Source organism: Eucyclogobius newberryi, unplaced genomic scaffold (genome assembly GCF_026437365.1).
Source record: "Eucyclogobius newberryi isolate DKJ021-1_F unplaced genomic scaffold, fEucNew1.0.hap1 SCAF_18, whole genome shotgun sequence".
Taxonomy (NCBI): Eukaryota; Metazoa; Chordata; class Actinopteri; order Gobiiformes; family Gobiidae; genus Eucyclogobius; species Eucyclogobius newberryi.
This window is the reverse complement of record NW_027315812.1, coordinates 32,781,668-32,803,032: the sequence shown is the minus strand read 5'-3', so window position 1 is coordinate 32,803,032 and position 21,365 is coordinate 32,781,668. Positions and strand designations below refer to the sequence as shown.

The window sequence follows — 21,365 nt, the reverse complement described above, 5'->3', positions numbered from 1 at the left end:
GTACTCGTACTATTAGTACCAGTAGTAGTAGTTCTAGTAGCAGAATTGTAAGAACTATCATTGACCATTTTAGAAGCAAAATCTAGTCGTTTTTTAAATCCCATGAATCATCCACAGAAGGTTTGAATCTGTTCTTGTCACATGGTTTTGTCCTTCACATTTGTGTTCAGGCCATGTGAAGGACAGAAAAGGTCAGACACTGTCAATGATCTTAATGATGTCATGACGTGATTGGATCATGGTTGAAATGTGTCCTTTAAACATGAGGGAGGCGGGTCATGAGTGAAGGGGCGGAGTCAGCACAGTGCACTACAGAGTCTACAGGGGACAGAGGTCCTCACTGATGCTCTGTGCCCTGGCTGTGGTACTTGTACTTCTCATGAGACCCCTGGTGGTACTCCCCCGGGTACTCCCCCTTGTACTCCCCCTGGTGGTTCCCTGTGTACTCCCGCTGGTACTCTCCCTGGTACTCCCCCGGGTACTCTGCCGGGTAGTCTACGTGGTGGGGCCCCTGGTAGTCATGCTGGTAGTCACTGTCGCTGATGTCGGAGCCGTGGGGCCCCTGGGAGCCGTTGCTGTGGACGACAGGCTCTGTGGGAGGGACACAGTACTTGGGGTCGTACACTTGGCGTCCCAGGCCGTACACGCTCATGCCGCGCTGCGACCCCACTTTGTTGGTGCCCATCTGGAGGGAGATGGTAGAGTTATCCACATGCTGCAGCGCCACCTTCTGGTCAAAGATGTCTCTGCGAGTGCCAGGGGCCGACATGCCGGCCTGAGGAGGAGGAGACACAGGGGACCAACATGAGTGAAACATGAAGCAGACTCACTACATGCTACAGCTACATAAGCAGGCTCCCTACACGCTACAGCTACATAAGCAGGCTCCCTACACGCTACAGCTACATAAGCAGGCTCACTACATGCAACAGCTACATAAGCAGGCTCCCTACACGCTACAGCTACATAAGCAGGCTCACTACATGCTACAGCTACATAAGCAGGCTCCCTACACGCTACAGCTACATAAGCAGGCTCCCTACACGCTACAGCTACATAAGCAGGCTCACTACATGCTACAGCTACATAAGCAGGCTCCCTACACGCTACAGCTACATAAGCAGGCTCCCTACACGCTACAGCTACATAAGCAGGCTCACTACATGCTACAGCTACATAAGCAGGCTCCCTACACGCTACAGCTACATAAGCAGGCTCCCTACACGCTACAGCTACATAAGCAGGCTCACTACATGCTACAGCTACATAAGCAGGCTCCCTACACGCTACAGCTACATAAGCAGGCTCCCTACACGCTACAGCTACATAAGCAGGCTCCCTACACGCTACAGCTACATAAGCAGGCTCCCTACATGCTACAGCTACATAAGCAGGCTCCCTACATGCTACAGCTACATAAGCAGGCTCCCTACATGCTACAAGCAGGCTCCCTACATGCTACAGCTACATAAGCAGGCTCACTACATGCTACAGCTACATAAGCAGGCTCCCTACATGCTACAGCTACATAAGCAGGCTCACTACATGCTACAGCTACATAAGCAGGCTCCCTACATGCTACAGCTACATAAGCAGGCTCCCTACACGCTACAGCTACATAAGCAGGCTCCCTACATACTACAGCTACATAAGCAGGCTCCCTACACGCTACAGCTACATAAGCAGGCTCCCTACACGCTACAGCTACATAAGCAGGCTCCCTACATGCTACAGCTACATAAGCAGGCTCACTACATGCTACAGCTACATAAGCAGGCTCCCTACACGCTACAGCTACATAAGCAGGCTCACTACATGCTACAGCTACATAAGCAGGCTCCCTACATGCTACAGCTACATAAGCAGGCTCCCTACACGCTACAGCTACATAAGCAGGCTCCCTACATGCTACAGCTACATAAGCAGGCTCACTACATGCTACAGCTACATAAGCAGGCTCCCTACATGCTACAGCTACATAAGCAGGCTCCCTACACGCTACAGCTACATAAGCAGGCTCCCTACATGCTACAGCTACATAAGCAGGCTCACTACATGCTACAGCTACATAAGCAGGCTCCCTACATGCTACAGCTACATAAGCAGGCTCCCTACATGCTACAGCTACATAAGCAGGCTCCCTACATGCAACAGCTACGTAAGCAGGCTCCCTACACGCTACAGCTACATAAGCAGGCTCCCTACATGCTACAGCTACATAAGCAGGCTCCCTACACGCTACAGCTACATAAGCAGGCTCCCTACATGCTACAGCTACATAAGCAGGCTCCCTACACGCTACAGCTACATAAGCAGGCTCCCTACACGCTACAGCTACATAAGCAGGCTCCCTACATGCAACAGCTACATAAGCAGGCTCCCTGTAGCTGTAGCATGTAGGGAGTCTGCTTACGTAGCTGTAGCATACAGCTACATAAGCAGACTCCCTACATACTCCGACCCATGCTAACCACGCTGTTTTTTTCACTGGGACATCAGCAGGAACATGATTGTTTAGTTCATCTTTATTTGACGGGACAATGTTCTCACATATTCTGGATCAGACTGTTCTGTGCTCAATATACAAGTTATTCAAATATTCTTAGGTCTCACTTATAAAGCTTTATTAGGCCTGAGCACCACAAGCTGGCGAGAGGCCTATTAATCTCGCAAGGCCGTGCGAAGCATGTAGGGAGCCTCACTCACTAACGCACTCCTTCACTCATGCACGCCCCGTGCAGACTAATTAGTAGTAGGAAAATGGAACATTACCGTTGTAAACGGGCGAAGCCCGTGCAAAAGTGCGTACTAAACGAGCACTTTACATTGGGATGACGACCGCAAAGCGGTCTTCATCCCCATATAAAGCACTCATTTGCGCTAAGTAGCTCACGAATACGTTCCCCATCTCTTGCATGTTCCGTGCATGTAATGCAAAAATTGAACATTATTACTGTATAGAGGGCCAAAAACACAAAGTGGGCGGAGCCCACTCAAAATTAACGAAAGTACCCGTCAGTGACCAGGGACCCACACCATGAGGTAGGAAAGCGCGAGCGCTTTCCGAAAATGTATAGTTTATGATATTTGGAAAATGAGAAACATTGTTTTCGCATCGGAATATTATTCTTTCTTTCTTTTCGGGACAAACCCCCCTATTTTTCACCCAGTGAACATTGACGAAAAGTCACAAAAATTTGCACACCTCTAAAAATCGTGCCTTTCTACATTCTGGCTATTTCCCTTTACTAAAATAAAAAAAATTGGCGCGTCAGCGCCCCCAAATGTACCAAAATTGCATTGAGAGATAGGAAATGACCCAAAAAAATCTGATCGTAGAATCACGATACAATTTGGCGCAGAGGTAGATGGTGACAAGAGAAGTAAAAAATATTACAACGGCAACGCCGTCCGCCCAACCAAATGTCGGCCATATTGCTTCAAAAATGGCTAAACATGACTTCGGAGTTTTTCCAAACGTCGTACTTTTACGAACTCCTCCCAGGGCGTTGGCCCTAAAAAGCTGAAATTTGGTGAAAATGCTACTGAGGAGTGGGACATCAAAAGTTATCCAAATTACATTGATACCTCTCACGGTCTCTGTGCGGCGAAGCCGCAAACTGTAGCTAGAATTTCAGAAATCTCCCATATTTAAAATTTCTGCCGTTTGCGCAGATAAAGTCCGAATTGCGTCAAATTAGAATCAGTTGTTAAACTCTTTGCCCTAAACCTACTTGAAGTGAAATAAATTAATTTGGCGCCACAGCGCCCCCTAGAGATTTTATATGGAGGTTAAATGTTTAGTTTTGCGAAATTATATGAAATTTGACACACAACTCAATTTTGGCATCCCCATCAAAAAAGTCAATGAGACCCATGTCATAATTGTTATGGCGTTGCCGTAACGATGACCGAAACCTTCCATTTTATTCCAATGGGGAAATCGCCAGAACATGTTTACACTTTAGACTTTCACAAACTCCTCCTAGGGCGTTAGACATATTAACCTGAAATTTGGTGAGACTCATCTTCAGGACCATCAAAAGTTATCCACATTTTCATTCAAAGAGTCACGGTATCTGTGCGGCAAAGCCGCACATTTTGCCAAGAATTCAAAATAAAATTGCTTTTTGATGGTAAAACAAAGGGGAGAAGATGTGACAGCGTCACAGATTCAGCAGTAGGCGTAATAAAAGGACAATTGGGGCGCGTTAGCGCCCCCTCCTCTTGCGGCGTGGCGACGGTGTGGCGAGGGCCGATCATTGCCGCTTGCGGCTATATTTTGGAATTATTCCTAAAAATGTACGTACGGACAAGACACAAACTTCCACACACTTTCTCAAACTCTCTGGCTTCTCTGTGAGCTCAGACCTCTCATGCACAAAGCTCAGACTTTTTGGACCAAACCACTTATTTCTTCATCAAGTAAAATCACAAACTTAAAGCAAGACTCTGCAGGTGAATAAAAAACAGATCTAAACATTTTACATATCAATTTGAAACTTCTTCTTAAGTTCACTTAAACAAAAATCTGTATTATAATGTTTATATAATTTATATTATATCATATTTGGACTCTTATTATGTATTTTTGTCCATCCGCTCTGGAGAGACGCTTCAGTGACTGATCCACCCTCGCTGTGTGAAGGAGACGTTTCACTGTCCTTCTGCTGCTGTCACACTCTACAACAAACACTGTTATACCCATGTGCAATACTGTCATACCCATGTGCAATACTGTCATACCCATGTGCAATACTGTTATACCCATGTGCAATACTGTCATACCCATGTGCAATACTGTCATACCCATGTGCAATACTGTCATACCCATGTGCAATACTTTCATACCCATGTGCAATACTGTCATACCCATGTGCAATACTGTCATACCAATGTGCAATACTGTCATACCCATGTGCAATACTGTCATACCCATGTGCAATACTGTCATACCCATGTGTAATACTGTCATACCCATGTCCAATACTGTCATACCCATGTGCAATACTGTCATACAGTAGGCTCCTTAAGTCCTGCGCAGATGAACTGTGTGGAGTTATGGAGCATGTCTTCAACATGAGCCTGAAGCTGAGGGTGTTACCACAGGTCTGGAAGACCTCCTGTCTGGTACCTGTGCCTAAGACACCGCGCCCCAAAGACCTCAACAGCTTCAGGCCAGTGGCTCTCACGTCCCACCTGATAAAGACACTGGAGCGGCTAGTCCTGGACCACCTCCGCTCCACCGTGAGCTCAGCCATGGACCCGCTGCAGTTTGCATATCGGTCTGGCATCGGAGTGGAGGACGCCGTCATCTCCCTGCTGCACCGCTCTCTCTCTCACCTGGAAAAGCCTGGCAGCTCTGTGAGGATTCTGTTCTTCGATCTTTCCAGCGCCTTCAACACCATCCAGCCGCTGCTCCTGAGGGACAACCTGGAGACGGCTGGTGTGGAGTATGACCTGGCAGAGTGGATCCTGGACTACCTCACAGACCGACCCCAGTTTGTGAGAGCCCGGAACTGTGTGTCTGACACTCGGACCTGCAGTGTGGGGGCGCCCCAGGGCACTGTCCTCGCGCCCTTTCTCTTCACCCTTTACACTGCAGACTTCAGACATGACATGGACAGCTGTGTCCTGCAGAAGTTCTCTGACCACTCTGCCATCGTCGGACTCATCACGGACGACGATGACGCGGAGTACAGAGGACTGGCGCAGGACTTTGTGGACTGGTGTCAGCGGAACCACCTCCTCATCAACGCGGGGAAGACCAAGGAGATGGTGGTGGACTTCCGCAGACGCCACCCCACTGCCCCCTCACCAGTGAACATCCAGGGACGGGACATTGAGAGAGTGGACTCATACAAGTACCTAGGTGTTCATCTGAACCACAAACTGGACTAATAACACAGACGCACTGTACAGGAAGAGCCAGAGTCGGCTCTACCTCCTGAGGAGACTCAGGTCTTTTGGAGTGACAGGGCCACTCCTGAAGACCTTCTACGACTCTGTGGTGGCATCAGCTCCTGTAGGTGTGGTCTGCTGGAGCAGCAGCATCACAGAGAGGGAGAGGAGGAAGCTGGACAGAGTCATCAAGAAGTCCAGCTCCGTTCTGGGCTGTGCTCTGGACTCGGTGCAGGAGGTGGGGGACAGGAGGGTCCTGGCTGGTCCTAGATTCACATCTATGCTGGACCATGAGTGTCACCCCCTGCAGGACACTCTCTCCGCTCTGGAGAGCAGCTTCAGTGAGAGACTGATCCACCCTCGATGTGTGAAGGAAAGGTTCCGTAGGTCTTTCCTTCTGCTGCTGTCAGACTTTATAACAAAAACTGTTAGTACTGAACACTCGCAATACTGACCTAACCTAATACTGATGTGCAATTCTGTCATATGTGCAATTACTGTTGGAATTCATGTGCAATTACTGTGCAATTACTGTGAAATTCATGTGCAATCTATGTGCTGTCGTGACACATATTCATGTGCAATTACTGTCGTGATCACATGCAATGGTATTTATGTATTTATTTATTTGTCTATGGGAGTTTTTATTTATTTATAGGAGATCTTCTACTGAAAGTGTTTTTCAGACTTCCTATAAGTGATCTGTTCTTCTGTATCTACCTCTGTATTTACCTGCGTTGCACCAATGAAATTTCCCCATGTGGGACAATAAAGGAATATCTTATCTTATACCAATGTGCAATACTGTCATACCCATGTGCAATACTGTCATACCCATGTGTAATACTGACATACCCATGTGCAATACTGTCATACTCATGTGCAATACTGACATACCCATGTGCAATACTTACATAATCATGTGCAATACTGTCATACCCATGTGCAATACTGACATAATCATGTGCAATACTGTCATACTCATGTGCAATACTGACATAATCATGTGCAATACTGACATAATCATGTGCAATACTGTCATACCCATGTGCAATACTGTCATACCCATGTACAATACTGTCATACCCATGTGCAATACTGTCATACCCATGTACAATACTGTCATACCCATGTGCAATACTGTCATACCCATGTACAATACTGTCATACCCATGTGCAATACTGTCATACCCATGTGCAATACTGTCATACCCATGTACAATACTGTCATACCCATGTGCAATACTGACATACCCATGTACAATACTGTCATACCCATGTACAATACTGTCATACCCATGTGCAATACTGACATACCCATGTACAATACTGTCATACCCATGTGCAATACTGTCATACCCATGTACAATACTGTCATATTCATTGTCAATACTATTTTTTTCAATATTCTCTGTCCATGTAACAGCTTTAAATAAGAGTGTCACTATTGTTATTATTATTATTATTATTATATAGTACAAGAGTGTTTTTTTTATAAGTTTTCTGTTATTCTGTTATTACTCACTTCTGTACCTACTTTGTGTTGCAACACTGGAATTTCCGCATTGTGGGACAAGGCTTATCTTATCTTATTATTTGAGTAAACAAGAACTGAACTGAAATTTGCTGTAACGATTCAAATGTTGACTATTATTTTAGTTAGTATTAGATCTGAACAAATCCACACTTTGGTGTTGGAGCTGCTGTCAGGGAGCTGCTGTGAGGGAGCTGCTGTGAGGAGCTGCTGTCAGGGAGCTGCTGTGAGGGAGCTGCTGTGAGGAGCTGCTGTCAGGGAGCTGCTGTGAGGGAGCTGCTATGAGGAGCTGCTGTCAGGGAGCTGCTGTGAGGAGCTGCTGTCAGGGAGCTACTGTGAGGAGCTGCTGTCAGGGAGCTGCTGTGAGGGAGCTGCTGTGAGGAGCTGCTGTCAGGGAGCTGCTGTGAGGGAGCTGCTGTGAGGAGCTGCTGTCAGGGAGCTGCTGTGAGGGAGCTGCTGTGAGGAGCTGCTGTCAGGGAGCTGCTGTGAGGAGCTGCTGTCAGGGAGCTGCTGTGAGGGAGCTACTGTGAGGAGCTGCTGTCAGGGAGCTGCTGTGAGGGAGCTGCTGTGAGGGAGCTGCTGTGAGGGAGCTGCTGTGAGGGAGCTGCTGTGAGGGAGCTGCTGTGAGGAGCTGCTGTCAGGGAGCTGCTGTGAGGGAGCTGCTGTGAGGAGCTGCTGTCAGGGAGCTGCTGTGAGGAGCTGCTGTCAGGGAGCTGCTGTGAGGGAGCTGCTGTGAGGAGCTGCTGTCAGGGAGCTGCTGTGAGGGAGCTGCTGTGAGGAGCTGCTGTGAGGGAGCTGCTGTGAGGGAGCTGCTGTGAGGAGCTGCTGTTAGGGAGCTGCTGTTAGGGAGCTGCTGTGAGGGAACTGCTGTGTCGGAGCTGCTGTGAGGGAAATGCTGTGAGGAGCTGCTGTCAGGGAGCTGCTGTGAGGGAGCTGCTGTGAGGGAGCTGCTGTAAGGGAGCTGCTGTCAGGGAGCTGCTGTGAGGGAGCTGCTGTGAGGACCTGCTGTGAGGGAGCTGCTGTGAGGAGCTGCTGTCAGGGAGCTGCTGTGAGGGAGCTGCTGTCAGGGAGCTGCTGTGAGGGAGCTGCTGTGAGGAAGCTGCTGTCAGGGAGCTGCTGTGAGGGAGCTGCTGTCAGGGAGCTGCTGTGAGGGAGCTGCTGTGAGGAGCTGCTGTGAGGAGCTGCTGTGAGGGAGCTGCTGTGAGGGAGCTGCTGTGAGGAGCTGCTGTCAGGGAGCTGCTGTGAGGAGCTGCTGTCAGGGAGCTGCTGTGAGGGAGCTGCTGTGAGGAGCTGCTGTCAGGGAGCTGCTGTGAGGGAGCTGCTGTGAGGGAGCTGCTGTGAGGAGCTGCTGTCAGGGAGCTGCTGTGAGGGAGCTGCTGTGAGGGAGCTGCTGTGAGGAGCTGCTGTGAGGGAGCAGCTGTGAGGAGCTGCTGTCAGGGAGCTGCTGTGAGGGAGCTGCTGTGAGGAGCTGCTGTCAGGGAGCTGCTGTGAGGGCGCTGCTGTCGCTGCTGTCAGGGAGCTGCTGTGAGGAGCTGCTGTGAGGAGCTGCTGTCAGGGAGCTGCTGTGAGGGAGCTGCTGTGAGGGAGCTGCTGTGAGGAGCTGCTGTCAGGGAGCTGCTGTGAGGAGCTGCTGTCAGGGAGCTGCTGTGAGGGAGCTGCTGTGAGGAGCTGCTGTGAGGGAGCTGCTGTGAGGGAGCTGCTGTGAGGAGCTGCTGTCAGGGAGCTGCTGTGAGGGAGCTGCTGTGAGGAGCTGCTGTGAGGGAGCTGCTGTCAGGGAGCTGCTGTGAGGGAGCTGCTGTGAGGGAGCTGCTGTGAGGAGCTGCTGTCAGGGAGCTGCTGTGAGGAGCTGCTGTCAGGGAGCTGCTGTGAGGGAGCTGCTGTGAGGAGCTGCTGTCAGGGAGCTGCTGTGAGGGAGCTGCTGTGAGGGAGCTGCTGTGAGGAGCTGCTGTCAGGGAGCTGCTGTGAGGGAGCTGCTGTGAGGAGCTGCTGTGAGGGAGCTGCTGTGAGGAGCTGCTGTCAGGGAGCTGCTGTGAGGGAGCTGCTGTGAGGAGCTGCTGTCAGGGAGCTGCTGTGAGGGAGCTGCTGTGAGGGAGCTGCTGTGAGGAGCTGCTGTCAGGGAGCTGCTGTCAGGGAGCTGCTGTGAGGAGCTGCTGTCAGGGAGCTGCTGTGAGGGCGCTGCTGTCGCTGCTGTGAGGGAGCTGCTGTGAGGAGCTGCTGTGAGGAGCTGCTGTCAGGGAGCTGCTGTGAGGGAGCTGCTGTGAGGGAGCTGCTGTGAGGAGCTGCTGTCAGGGAGCTGCTGTGAGGGAGCTGCTGTGAGGAGCTGCTGTGAGGGAGCTGCTGTGAGGGAGCTGCTGTGAGGGAGCTGCTGTGAGGGAGCTGCTGTGAGGAGCTGCTGTCAGGGAGCTGCTGTCAGGGAGCTGCTGTGAGGAGCTGCTGTCAGGGAGCTGCTGTGAGGGCGCTGCTGTCGCTGCTGTGAGGGAGCTGCTGTGAGGAGCTGCTGTCAGGGAGCTGCTGTGAGGAGCTGCTGTGAGGGAGCTGCTGTGAGGGAACTGCTGTGTCGGAGCTGCTGTGAGGGAAATGCTGTGAGGAGCTGCTGTCAGGGAGCTGCTGTGAGGGAGCTGCTGTGAGGGAGCTGCTGTCAGGGAGCTGCTGTGAGGGAGCTGCTGTGAGGAGCTGCTGTCAGGGAGCTGCTGTGAGGGAGCTGCTGTGAGGGAAATGCTGTGAGGAGCTGCTGTCAGGGAGCTGCTGTGAGGGAGCTGCTGTGAGGGAGCTGCTGTGAGGGAGCTGCTGTCAGGGAGCTGCTGTGAGGGAGCTGCTGTGAGGAGCTGCTGTCAGGGAGCTGCTGTGAGGGAGCTGCTGTGAGGAGCTGCTGTGAGGGAGCTGCTGTGAGGGAGCTGCTGTGAGGAGCTGCTGTCAGGGAGCTGCTGTGAGGGAGCTGCTGTGAGGGAGCTGCTGTGAGGGAGCTGCTGTGAGGGAGCTGCTGTGAGGAGCTGCTGTCAGGGAGCTGCTGTGAGGAGCTGCTGTCAGGGAGCTGCTGTCAGGGAGCTGCTGTGAGGAGCTGCTGTCAGGGAGCTGCTGTGAGGGAGCTGCTGTGAGGAGCTGCTGTCAGGGAGCTGCTGTGAGGGAGCTGCTGTGAGGAGCTGCTGTCAGGGAGCTGCTGTGAGGAGCTGCTGTGAGGGAGCTGCTGTGAGGGAACTGCTGTGTCGGAGCTGCTGTGAGGGAAATGCTGTGAGGAGCTGCTGTCAGGGAGCTGCTGTGAGGGAGCTGCTGTGAGGGAGCTGCTGTGTCGGAGCTGCTGTGAGGGAGCTGCTGTGAGGAGCTGCTGTCAGGGAGCTGCTGTGAGGGAGCTGCTGTGAGGGAAATGCTGTGAGGAGCTGCTGTCAGGGAGCTGCTGTGAGGGAGCTGCTGTGAGGGAGCTGCTGTGAGGGAGCTGCTGTCAGGGAGCTGCTGTGAGGGAGCTGCTGTGAGGAGCTGCTGTCAGGGAGCTGCTGTGAGGGAGCTGCTGTGAGGAGCTGCTGTGAGGGAGCTGCTGTGAGGGAGCTGCTGTGAGGGAGCTGCTGTGAGGAGCTGCTGTCAGGGAGCTGCTGTGAGGAGCTGCTGTGAGGAGCTGCTGTGAGGGAGCTGCTGTGAGGGAGCTGCTGTGAGGAGCTGCTGTCAGGGAGCTGCTGTGAGGAGCTGCTGTGAGGAGCTGCTGTGAGGAGCTGCTGTGAGGGAGTACCTGGCTGGCCCCCTTGTTGGTGCCCATCTGCAGGCTGATGGTGCTCTGGTCGTAGGGTTTGTCCGTCTGGGTCTTGGGGTCGTACAGGTGCCTCCGGGTCCCGTAGGCCGTCATCCCGGCCTGACTCGCACACTTGTTCGTCCCCATCTGAACATCACAACGTCAGAGGCAGTACTGGAACTAGTACTAGTACTCGAGTCACTTTGTTACTTAAGTACAACGAAAACTCAGTATTGAAGTACCTGTTCAGAAATGTACTTTTAAGAGTAAAAAAAATATTATTCCCAATCTTGATGTGCTGAATGTGCAAGTGTGAATGGATGTTGTCCCATTATTGTTAAAAATAATTGAATTTAATAAGAATGTGCGCCCCGCCTAAGGCCCAAAGTCACCCGCGACGCCAAACATGAACAAGCAGGAGAAAATGAATGAATATTTACAAAGATATTCATGAATATATCGAAATTAAGTAAAAGAAAACAAATGAAGTATTGCTTAGAGATTGTGAGAAGTGTTCAAGTGTTAAATGTACTGAAGTCAAAGTATCACAGTTAAATGTACTTAAAGAATAGATGCTTAAAAAAGATACGCAAGTAAAACTGTTTCCTTTTGTGCTGAGTTCCTAGACTGCGGCGAGCCCTGAGCCCTGAGTGACCGGTGACTGCGGCGAGCCCTGAGTGACCGGTGACTGTGGCGAGCCCTGAGTGACCGGTGACTGTGGCGAGCCCTGAGTGACCGTTACCTGCAGTCCGATCACACACTGTCCAGCCTTGATCTTGCCCTGGTCGAAGTGTCTCTGTGTTTTGTCTGCATACTTCACACCGATGTCCACTTTAGTGTCCAGACCTTTGGTCTTGGCCTGAGGACACAAGGACACAAAGCACAGAGAGGATAAGCACTGATGTGGGGTCAGGGGGCGCTGTTGTTCTGACCACACACTCACCATGCTGGCCAGAGCCAGCAGAGACGTCTGGACCTGGGTCATGTTCCCGTTCTCAAACAGGTCGTTGGCCTCAAAGATGTCGGTGGGTTTCAGACCGTAAAGAAGCATCGCTTTAATGAAGTTCCCCAGGTTCTCCAGCTGCAACACACACACACACACACACAGACACACACACACACACACAGACACACACACACACACACACAGACACACACACACACACACAGACACAGACACACACACACAAACACACACACACACACACAAACACACACAAACAGGCTTTAGGGCTGAGCAATGTGACACATACTGTATATACGTCTATTATATGTGTGTGTGTGTGTATATATATATATATATATATATATATATATATATATATATATATATATATATATATATATATATATATATATATATATAACCATCCATCTTCTGCCGCTTCATCCGGGGCCGGGTCGCGGGGGCAGCAGTCTGAGCAGGGACTCCCAGACATCCTCCTCCCCAGACACTTCCTCCAACTCCTCCGGGGGGATCCCGAGGCATTCCCAGGCCAGCCGAGAGACATAGTCTCTCCAGCGTGTCCTGGGTCTTCCCCGGGGCCTCTTCCCGGTGGGACATGCCTGAAACACTCGGGAGGCGTCCAGGAGGCTCCGGAACAGATGCCCGAGCCACATCAGCTGGCTCCTCTCGACGTGGAGGAGCAGCGGCTCTACTCAGAGCTCCCCCCGTGGGAAACTCGGGGGAAACTCATTTCGACCGCTTGTATCCGCGATCTTGATCTTGTTCTGACTGCATCACTGCAGCTGCTGCACAGATCCGTCTGTCAATCTCACGCTCCATCCTTCACTCACTCGTGAACAAGCCCCCGAGATACTTGAACTCCTCCACTTGGGGCAAGGACTCCCTACCCACCTGAAGAGGGCAAGCCACCTTTTTCCGGTCGAGAACCATGGCCTCGGATTTGGAGGTGCTGATTCTGATCCCAGCCGCTTCACACTCGGCTGCAAACCGTCCCAGTGCAGCTGCAGGTCCGGGTTTGATGGAGCCATCAGGACAACATCGTCTGCAAACAGCAGAGATGAGATCCTCCTCACACCCTCCGACCCCTGACTGCGCCTAGAAATTCTGTCCATAAAAATTATGAACAGAACCGGTGACAAAGGGCAGCCCTGGCGGAGTCCAACATGCCCTGGGAACAGGTCTGACTTACTGCCGGCAATGCAAACACAGCTCCTGCTCCGGTCATACAGGGACCGGACACTCCTGAGCAAAGGGCCCCGGATCCCGTACTCCCGGAGCACCCCCCAAAGGACACCCCGAGGGACACGGTCGAAAGCCTTCTCCAGATCCACAAAGCACATGTGGACTGCTTGGTCAAACTCCCATGAACCCTCGAGCCCCCGATGGAGAGTCTAGACCTGGTCCAGTGTTCCACGACCAGGACGAAAACCACTCTGCTCCTCCTGAATCTGAGGTTCGACTATCGGTCGGATTCTCCTCTCCAGTACCTTGGAATAGACCTTACCCGGGAGGCTGAGGAGTGTGATCCCTCTGTAGTTGGAACACACCCTCCAGTCCCCCTTCTTGAACAGAGGGACCACCACCCCGGTCTGCCAGTCCAGAGGCACGGTCCCCAAACGCCACGCGATGTTGCAGAGACGTGTCAACCAAGACAGTCCTACAACTTCCAGATACTTTAGGTACTCAGGGCGGATCTCATCCACCCCCGGAGCCCTGCAACCGAGGAGTTTGCGAACAACCTCAGTGACTTCAGCTTGGATGATGGATGAGCCAGCCTCCGAGTCCCCGGTCTCTACTTCCTCTTCGGAAGACGTGACTGAGGGATTAAGGAGATCCTCAAAGTATTCCTTCCACCGCCCGACGACATCCCCAGTCGAGGTCAGCAGGCCTCCACCCGCACCGTAAACGGTGTTGGTGAGACACTGCTTCCCCCTCCTGAGGCTCGCTTGGCCTGCCGATACCCGTCGATGACCTCCGGAGACCTACAAGCCAGAGTGGCCTGATAGGCCTCCTTCTTCAGTCTGACGGCATCCCTTACTTCCGGTGTCCACCACCGGGTTCAGGGGTTGCCACCACGACAGGCACCGGAGACCTTGCAACCACAACTCCGAGCAGCCGCATCAACAATGGAGGCGGAGAACATGGTCCACTCGGACTCAATGTCCCCAGCCTCCCCCGGGACATGGGAGAAGCTCTCCCGGAGGTGCAAGTTGAATACCCTACTGACAGAGGTCTTCACTAGACGTTCCCAACAGATCCTCACAATGCGCTTGGGTCTGCCAAGTCTATCCGGCTTCCTCCTCCGCCAGCGGATCCAACTCACCACCAGGTGGTGATCGGTTGACAACTCTGCCCCTCTCTTCACCCGAGTGTCCAAGACACGCGGCCGGAGGTCAGATGACACGACAACCTTGTACATCTGAGGCCTGTGTATGAACCCATCGTGCGCAGGCAGCCTGTGGTGTCCCGTGAGGTGAGGATGTGGTCTGCTGAGAGCGAGGAGGCTCTGAGGGACTGCTTCAGCACCACTGTCTGGACTGAGCTTTATGACCCACATGGGGAGGACATCAACACCATCACAGAGTGCATCACGGACTACATCAACTTCTGTTTTGAGAACATTGTTCCCTCCCGGACGGTGCGGTGTTTTCCAAACAACAAGCCATGGATTAACCGTGAACTGAAGGCTCTGCTGAAGGAGAAGAAGAGAGCCTTCAGGTCAGGGAACAAGGAGGAGCTGAGGACTGTGCAGAAGGAGCTGAGGAGGAAGATCAGGCAGGCTGAGGCCGGCTACAAGAGGAGGATGGAGGAGCAGCTGCAGCAAAAGAACATTCAGGGAGTGTGGAGGAGCCTGAAAACCATCTCGGGCTTCAAAATCCCCCCTGCCCAGACAGAGGGGGATCTACAGTGGGTGAATGATTTAAATGCTCACTTCTTGAGGTTTGATCAGTCACCCGCCCCTCCCCCTGCACAGCTGCATGCTCCCTCTTCCACAGCTGGACAATGCCCTGCATCTGTTCCTCTTTGCTTATCTGCCCCGGACCATCAGCTCCCCACTTCGCCTGGACTCACCCATCCCCCCAGCACACGGTCCCCCTGCCAACCACTGACACAGCAGCACAGGTGAGGAGTGAGCTGAAGAGGATTAAAGTGAGGAAGGCAGCAGGACCTGATGGCATCAGCCCCTGGCTCCTTAAGTCCTGCGCAGATGAACTGTGTGAAGTTATGGAGCATGTCTTCAACATGAGCCTGAAGCTGAGGGTGTTACCACAGGTCTGGAAGACCTCCTGTCTGGTACCTGTGCCTAAGACACCGCGCCCCAAAGACCTCAACAGCTTCAGGCCAGTGGCTCTCACGTCCCACCTGATAAAGACACTGGAGCGGCTAGTCCTGGACCACCTCCGCTCCACCGTGAGCTCAGCCATGGACCCGCTGCAGTTTGCATATCGGTCTGGCATCGGAGTGGAGGACGCCGTCATCTCCCTGCTGCACCGCTCTCTCTCTCACCTGGAAAAGCCTGGCAGCTCTGTGAGGATTCTGTTCTTCGATCTTTCCAGCGCCTTCAACACCATCCAGCCGCTGCTCCTGAGGGACAAGCTGGAGACGGCTGGTGTGGAGTATGACCTGGCAGAGTGGATCCTGGACTACCTCACAGACCGACCCCAGTTTGTGAGAGCCCGGAACTGTGTGTCTGACACTCGGACCTGCAGTGTGGGGGCGCCCCAGGGCACTGTCCTCGCGCCCTTTCTCTTCACCCTTTACACTGCAGACTTCAGACATGACACGGACAGCTGTGTCCTGCAGAAGTTCTCTGACAACTCTGCCATCATCGGACTCATCACGGACGACGATGACGCGGAGTACAGAGGACTGGCGCAGGACTTTGTGGACTGGTGTCAGCGGAACCACCTCCTCATCAACGCGGGGAAGACCAAGGAGATGGTGGTGGACTTCCGCAGACGCCACCCCACTGCCCCCTCACCAGTGAACATCCAGGGACGGGACATTGAGAGAGTGGACTCATACAAGTACCTGGGTGTTCATCTGAACCACAAACTGGACTAATAACACAGACTGTACAGGAAGAGCCAGAGTCGGCTCTACCTCCTGAGGAGACTCAGGTCTTTTGGAGTGACAGGGCCACTCCTGAAGACCTTCTACGACTCTGTGGTGGCATCGGCCCTCCTGTATGGTGTGGTCTGCTGGAGCAGCAGCATCACAGAGAGGGAGAGGAAGAGGCTGGACAGAGTCATCAAGAAGTCCAGCTCCGTCCTGGGCTGTGCTCTGGACTCGGTGCAGGAGGTGGGGGACAGGAGGGTCCTGGCTAGATTCACATCTATGCTGGACCATGAGTGTCACCCCCTGCAGGACACTCTCTCCGCTCTGGAGAGCAGCTTCAGTGAGAGACTGATCCACCCTCGATGTGTGAAGGAAAGGTTCCGTAGGTCTTTCCTTCTGCTGCTGTCAGACTTTATAACAAACACTGTTAGTACTGAACACTCGCAATACTGACCTAACCTAATACTGATGTGCAATTCTGTCATATGTGCAATTGCTGTTGGAATTCATGTGCAATCTATGTGCTGTCGTGACACATATTCATGTGCAATTACTGTCGTGATCACATGCAATGGTATTTATTTATTTGTCTATGGGAGTTTTTATTTATTTATAGGAGATCTTCTACTGAAAGTGTTTTTCAGACTTCCTATAAGTGATCTGTTCTTCTGGATCTACCTGCGTTGCACCAATGAAATTTCCCCATGTGGGACAATAAAGGAATATCTTATCTTATCTTATCTTATCTTAACAAAGTTGATCATTGACCTCGGGCCTAGGGTGTCCTGGTGCCATGTGCACTGATGGACACCCTTGTGCTTGAACATGGTGTTCGTTATGGACAAACCGTGGCTAGCACAGAAGTCCAATAACTGAACACCGCTCGGGTTCAGATCGGGGAAGCCGTTCTTCCCGATCATCCCTCTCCAGGTGTCACTGTCATTGCCCACGTGGGCGTTGAAGTCCCCCAGTAGAACAACGGAGTCCCCGGCCGGTGCACTGTCCAGTACCCCTCCCAAGGACTCCAAGAAGGCCGGGTACTCTGCACTGCTGTTCGGCCCGTAGGCCGCCACAACAGTGAGAGACCTGTCCCCCACCCGAAGGCGAAGGGATGCGACCCTCTCGTTCACTGGGGTAAACTCCAACACGTGGCGGCTGAGCTGAGGGGCAATAAGCCCACACCAGCCCCGCCCACACCAGCCCGCTGCCTCTCCCCGCGGGCAACACCAGAGAAGTAGAGCGTGCAGCCCCTCTGGAGGAGATGGTTCCAGAGCCCAAACTGTGCTGGAGGTGAGGCCGACTATATCTAGTCGATATCGCTCAACCTCCCGCACAAGCTCAGGCTCTTTCCCCCCAAGCGGGGTGACATTCCATGTCCCCAGAGATAGTCTCTGTGTCTGGAGATCTGGTCGCCGAGGCCCCTGCCGTCGACTGTCGCCCAGATCTCTCTGCACCGGACCCTTATGGATCCTCCTGCGGGTGGTGGGCCCACGGGAGGGCGGCCCCACGTCGCTCTTTCGGGCTGTGCCCGGCCGGGCCCCGTGGGGTAAGACCCGGCCACCAGGCGCTCGCCATGGAGCACCGATCCCAGGCCTGGCTCCAGGATGGGGCCCCGGTGACGCCGATCCGGGCGACGTAAACTGCCTTGTTCTTGTAGTCATCATAAGATGCTTCTGAATGAAATGTATATATATGTATATATATATATATATATATATATATATGTATATATATATATATATATATGTATATATATATATATATATATATATATATATATATATATATATATATATATATATATATATATATATATATATATATATATATATATATATATATATATATATATATATATATATATATATATATATATATATACATATATACATATACATATATATATATATACATTTCTCATCTTTCTTCTCATCATTGAACCCCACGAGGTGAGGTCTTCATGGAGCTCCATCTTTAGCCTCTTCCATGTTCTAACAGTTGATCTTTCTTCACCTGCTGCTCGCCAATCGCCCGTAGCTCTTTCCAGCCTTGTGGAGGTCCACACTTCACTCTCTGGGGTCTTCTGACCGCTCTGTGGTCTTGTCCATGGCAGTGGGCGGAGTCTGATTATGGGGTGGACAGGGGTCTTTATGCAGCTCAAATATGAGCTGCTCCTTCAGATGAATAAGTGGAAGAGGTGGACTCAGGATCCTCACTCGCTTCAATAATGTCAAAGGGGGAGGAGTTTGGACCTTGTGTTTTTGATTTTCGACCCATCAAAATGATCGAAACATTCCATTATAGCTGAAAATAATTAATGAATGACTCGTTTAAAGTAACTCCAGACTGACAGGGGCTGACAGGAGCTGACAGGAGGTGACAGGAGCTGACAGGAGCTGACAGGAGCAGGTGTTACCTGGTGCCAGTTGAGCTGGGAGTGGTTGACCTTCTTAATGGCTCCAGGCTGCACTTTCTTCATGAGTCTGAAAACACAACAGCCTTAAATGGTCAAACGTACATTTCTATTTGATTGCAGTAGTTCAGCCCTGACCCCGCCCCCTCTTCTCTCCTCACAGAACTCACTCAGCCCTGACCCCGCCCCCTCTTCTCTCCTCACAGAACTCACTCAGCCCTGACCCCGCCCCCTCTTCTCTCCTCACAGAACTCACTCAGCCCTGACCCCGCCCCCTCTTCTCTCCTCAGCAGAACTCACTCAGCCCTGACCCCGCCCCCTCTTCTCTCCTCACAGAACTCACTCAGCCCTGACCCCGCCCCCTCTTCTCTCCTCAGCAGAACTCACTCAGCCCTGACCCCGCCCCCTCTTCTCTCCTCACAGAACTCACTCAGCCCTGACCCCGCCCCCTCTTCTCTCCTCACAGAACTCACTCAGCCCTGACCCCGCCCCCTCTTCTCTCCTCACAGAACTCACTCAGCCCTGACCCCGCCCCCTCTTCTCTCCTCACAGAACTCACTCAGCCCTGACCCCGCCCCCTCTTCTCTCCTCACAGAACTCACTCAGCCCTGACCCCGCCCCCTCTTCTCTCCTCACAGAACTCACTCAGCCCTGACCCCGCCCCCTCTTCTCTCCTCACAGAACTCACTCAGCCCTGACCCCGCCCCCTCTTCTCTCCTCACAGAACTCACTCAGCCCTGACCCCGCCCCCTCTTCTCTCCTCACAGAACTCACTCAGCCCTGACCCCGCCCCCTCTTCTCTCCTCAGCAGAACTCACTCAGCCCTGACCCCGCCCCCTCTTCTCTCCTCAGCAGAACTCACTCAGCCCTGACCCCGCCCCCTCTTCTCTCCTCACAGAACTCACTCAGCCCTGACCCCGCCCCCTCTTCTCTCCTCACAGAACTCACTCAGCCCTGACCCCGCCCCCTCTTCTCTCCTCACAGAACTCACTCAGCCCTGACCCCGCCCCCTCTTCTCTCCTCACAGAACTCACTCAGCCCTGACCCCGCCCCCTCTTCTCTCCTCACAGAACTCACTCAGCCCTGACCCCGCCCCCTCTTCTCTCCTCAGCAGAACTCACTCAGCCCTGACCCCGCCCCCTCTTCTCTCCTCACAGAACTCACTCAGCCCTGACCCCGCCCCCTCTTCTCTCCTCACAGAACTCACTCAGCCCTGACCCCGCCCCCTCTTCTCTCCTCACAGAACTCACTCAGCCCTGACCCCGCCCCCTCTTCTCTCCTCACAGAACTCACTCAGCCCTGACCCCGCCCCCTCTTCTCTCCTCACAGAACTCACTCAGCCCTGACCCCGCCCCCTCTTCTCTCCTCACAGAACTCACTCAGCCCTGACCCCGCCCCCTCTTCTCTCCTCACAGAACTCACTCAGCCCTGACCCCGCCCCCTCTTCTCTCCTCACAGAACTCACTCAGCCCTGACCCCGCCCCCTCTTCTCTCCTCACAGAACTCACTCAGCCCTGACCCCGCCCCCTCTTCTCTCCTCACAGAACTCACTCAGCCCTGACCCCGCCCCCTCTTCTCTCCTCACAGAACTCACTCAGCCCTGACCCCGCCCCCTCTTCTCTCCTCACAGAACTCACTCAGCCCTGACCCCGCCCCCTCTTCTCTCCTCACAGAACTCACTCAGCCCTGACCCCGCCCCCTCTTCTCTCCTCAGCAGAACTCACTCAGCCCTGACCCCGCCCCCTCTTCTCTCCTCAGCAGAACTCACTCAGCCCTGACCCCGCCCCCTCTTCTCTCCTCACAGAACTCACTCAGCCCTGACCCCGCCCCCTCTTCTCTCCTCACAGAACTCACTCAGCCCTGACCCCGCCCCCTCTTCTCTCCTCACAGAACTCACTCAGCCCTGACCCCGCCCCCTCTTCTCTCCTCACAGAACTCACTCAGCCCTGACCCCGCCCCCTCTTCTCTCCTCACAGAACTCACTCAGCCCTGACCCCGCCCCCTCTTCTCTCCTCACAGAACTCACTCAGCCCTGACCCCGCCCCCTCTTCTCTCCTCACAGAACTCACTCAGCCCTGACCCCGCCCCCTCTTCTCTCCTCACAGAACTCACTCAGCCCTGACCCCGCCCCCTCTTCTCTCCTCACAGAACTCACTCAGCCCTGACCCCGCCCCCTCTTCTCTCCTCACAGAACTCACTCAGCCCTGACCCCGCCCCCTCTTCTCTCCTCAGCAGAACTCACTCAGCCCTGACCCCGCCCCCTCTTCTCTCCTCACAGAACTCACTCAGCCCTGACCCCGCCCCCTCTTCTCTCCTCACAGAACTCACTCAGCCCTGACCCCGCCCCCTCTTCTCTCCTCACAGAACTCACTCAGCCCTGACCCCGCCCCCTCTTCTCTCCTCACAGAACTCACTCAGCCCTGACCCCGCCCCCTCTTCTCTCCTCACAGAACTCACTCAGCCCTGACCCCGCCCCCTCTTCTCTCCTCAGCAGAACTCACTCAGCCCTGACCCCGCCCCCTCTTCTCTCCTCACAGAACTCACTCAGCCCTGACCCCGCCCCCTCTTCTCTCCTCACAGAACTCACTCAGCCCTGACCCCGCCCCCTCTTCTCTCCTCACAGAACTCACTCAGCCCTGACCCCGCCCCCTCTTCTCTCCTCACAGAACTCACTCAGCCCTGACCCCGCCCCCTCTTCTCTCCTCAGCAGAACTCACTCAGCCCTGACCCCGCCCCCTCTTCTCTCCTCACAGAACTCACTCAGCCCTGACCC

The 21,365-nt window shown here is 53.3% G+C and overlaps 1 protein-coding gene across 2 annotated transcripts in view; it reads right to left on the bottom strand.

Moving 5' to 3' along the window:
* Positions 1–322: 322 nt before the first annotated feature.
* The window catches only part of cnn3a (calponin 3, acidic a), a 39,936-nt gene continuing 18,893 nt past the window's right edge, over positions 323–21,365 (bottom strand). The window contains exons 3-7 of one of the 2 annotated variants that reach the window (XM_072451231.1): positions 18,596–18,662; positions 12,097–12,234; positions 11,896–12,012; positions 11,154–11,300; positions 323–775 (exon numbers count right to left, since the gene is read on the bottom strand). In XM_072451231.1, coding sequence (XP_072307332.1) covers positions 338–775; positions 11,154–11,300; positions 11,896–12,012; positions 12,097–12,234; positions 18,596–18,662 — 907 coding nt within the window. In that variant the 3' untranslated portion in view covers positions 323–337. Of the gene's footprint in view, positions 776–11,153; positions 11,301–11,895; positions 12,235–18,595; positions 18,663–21,365 lie in introns of both variants that reach the window. The other variant, XM_072451232.1, reaches the window with a different exon arrangement.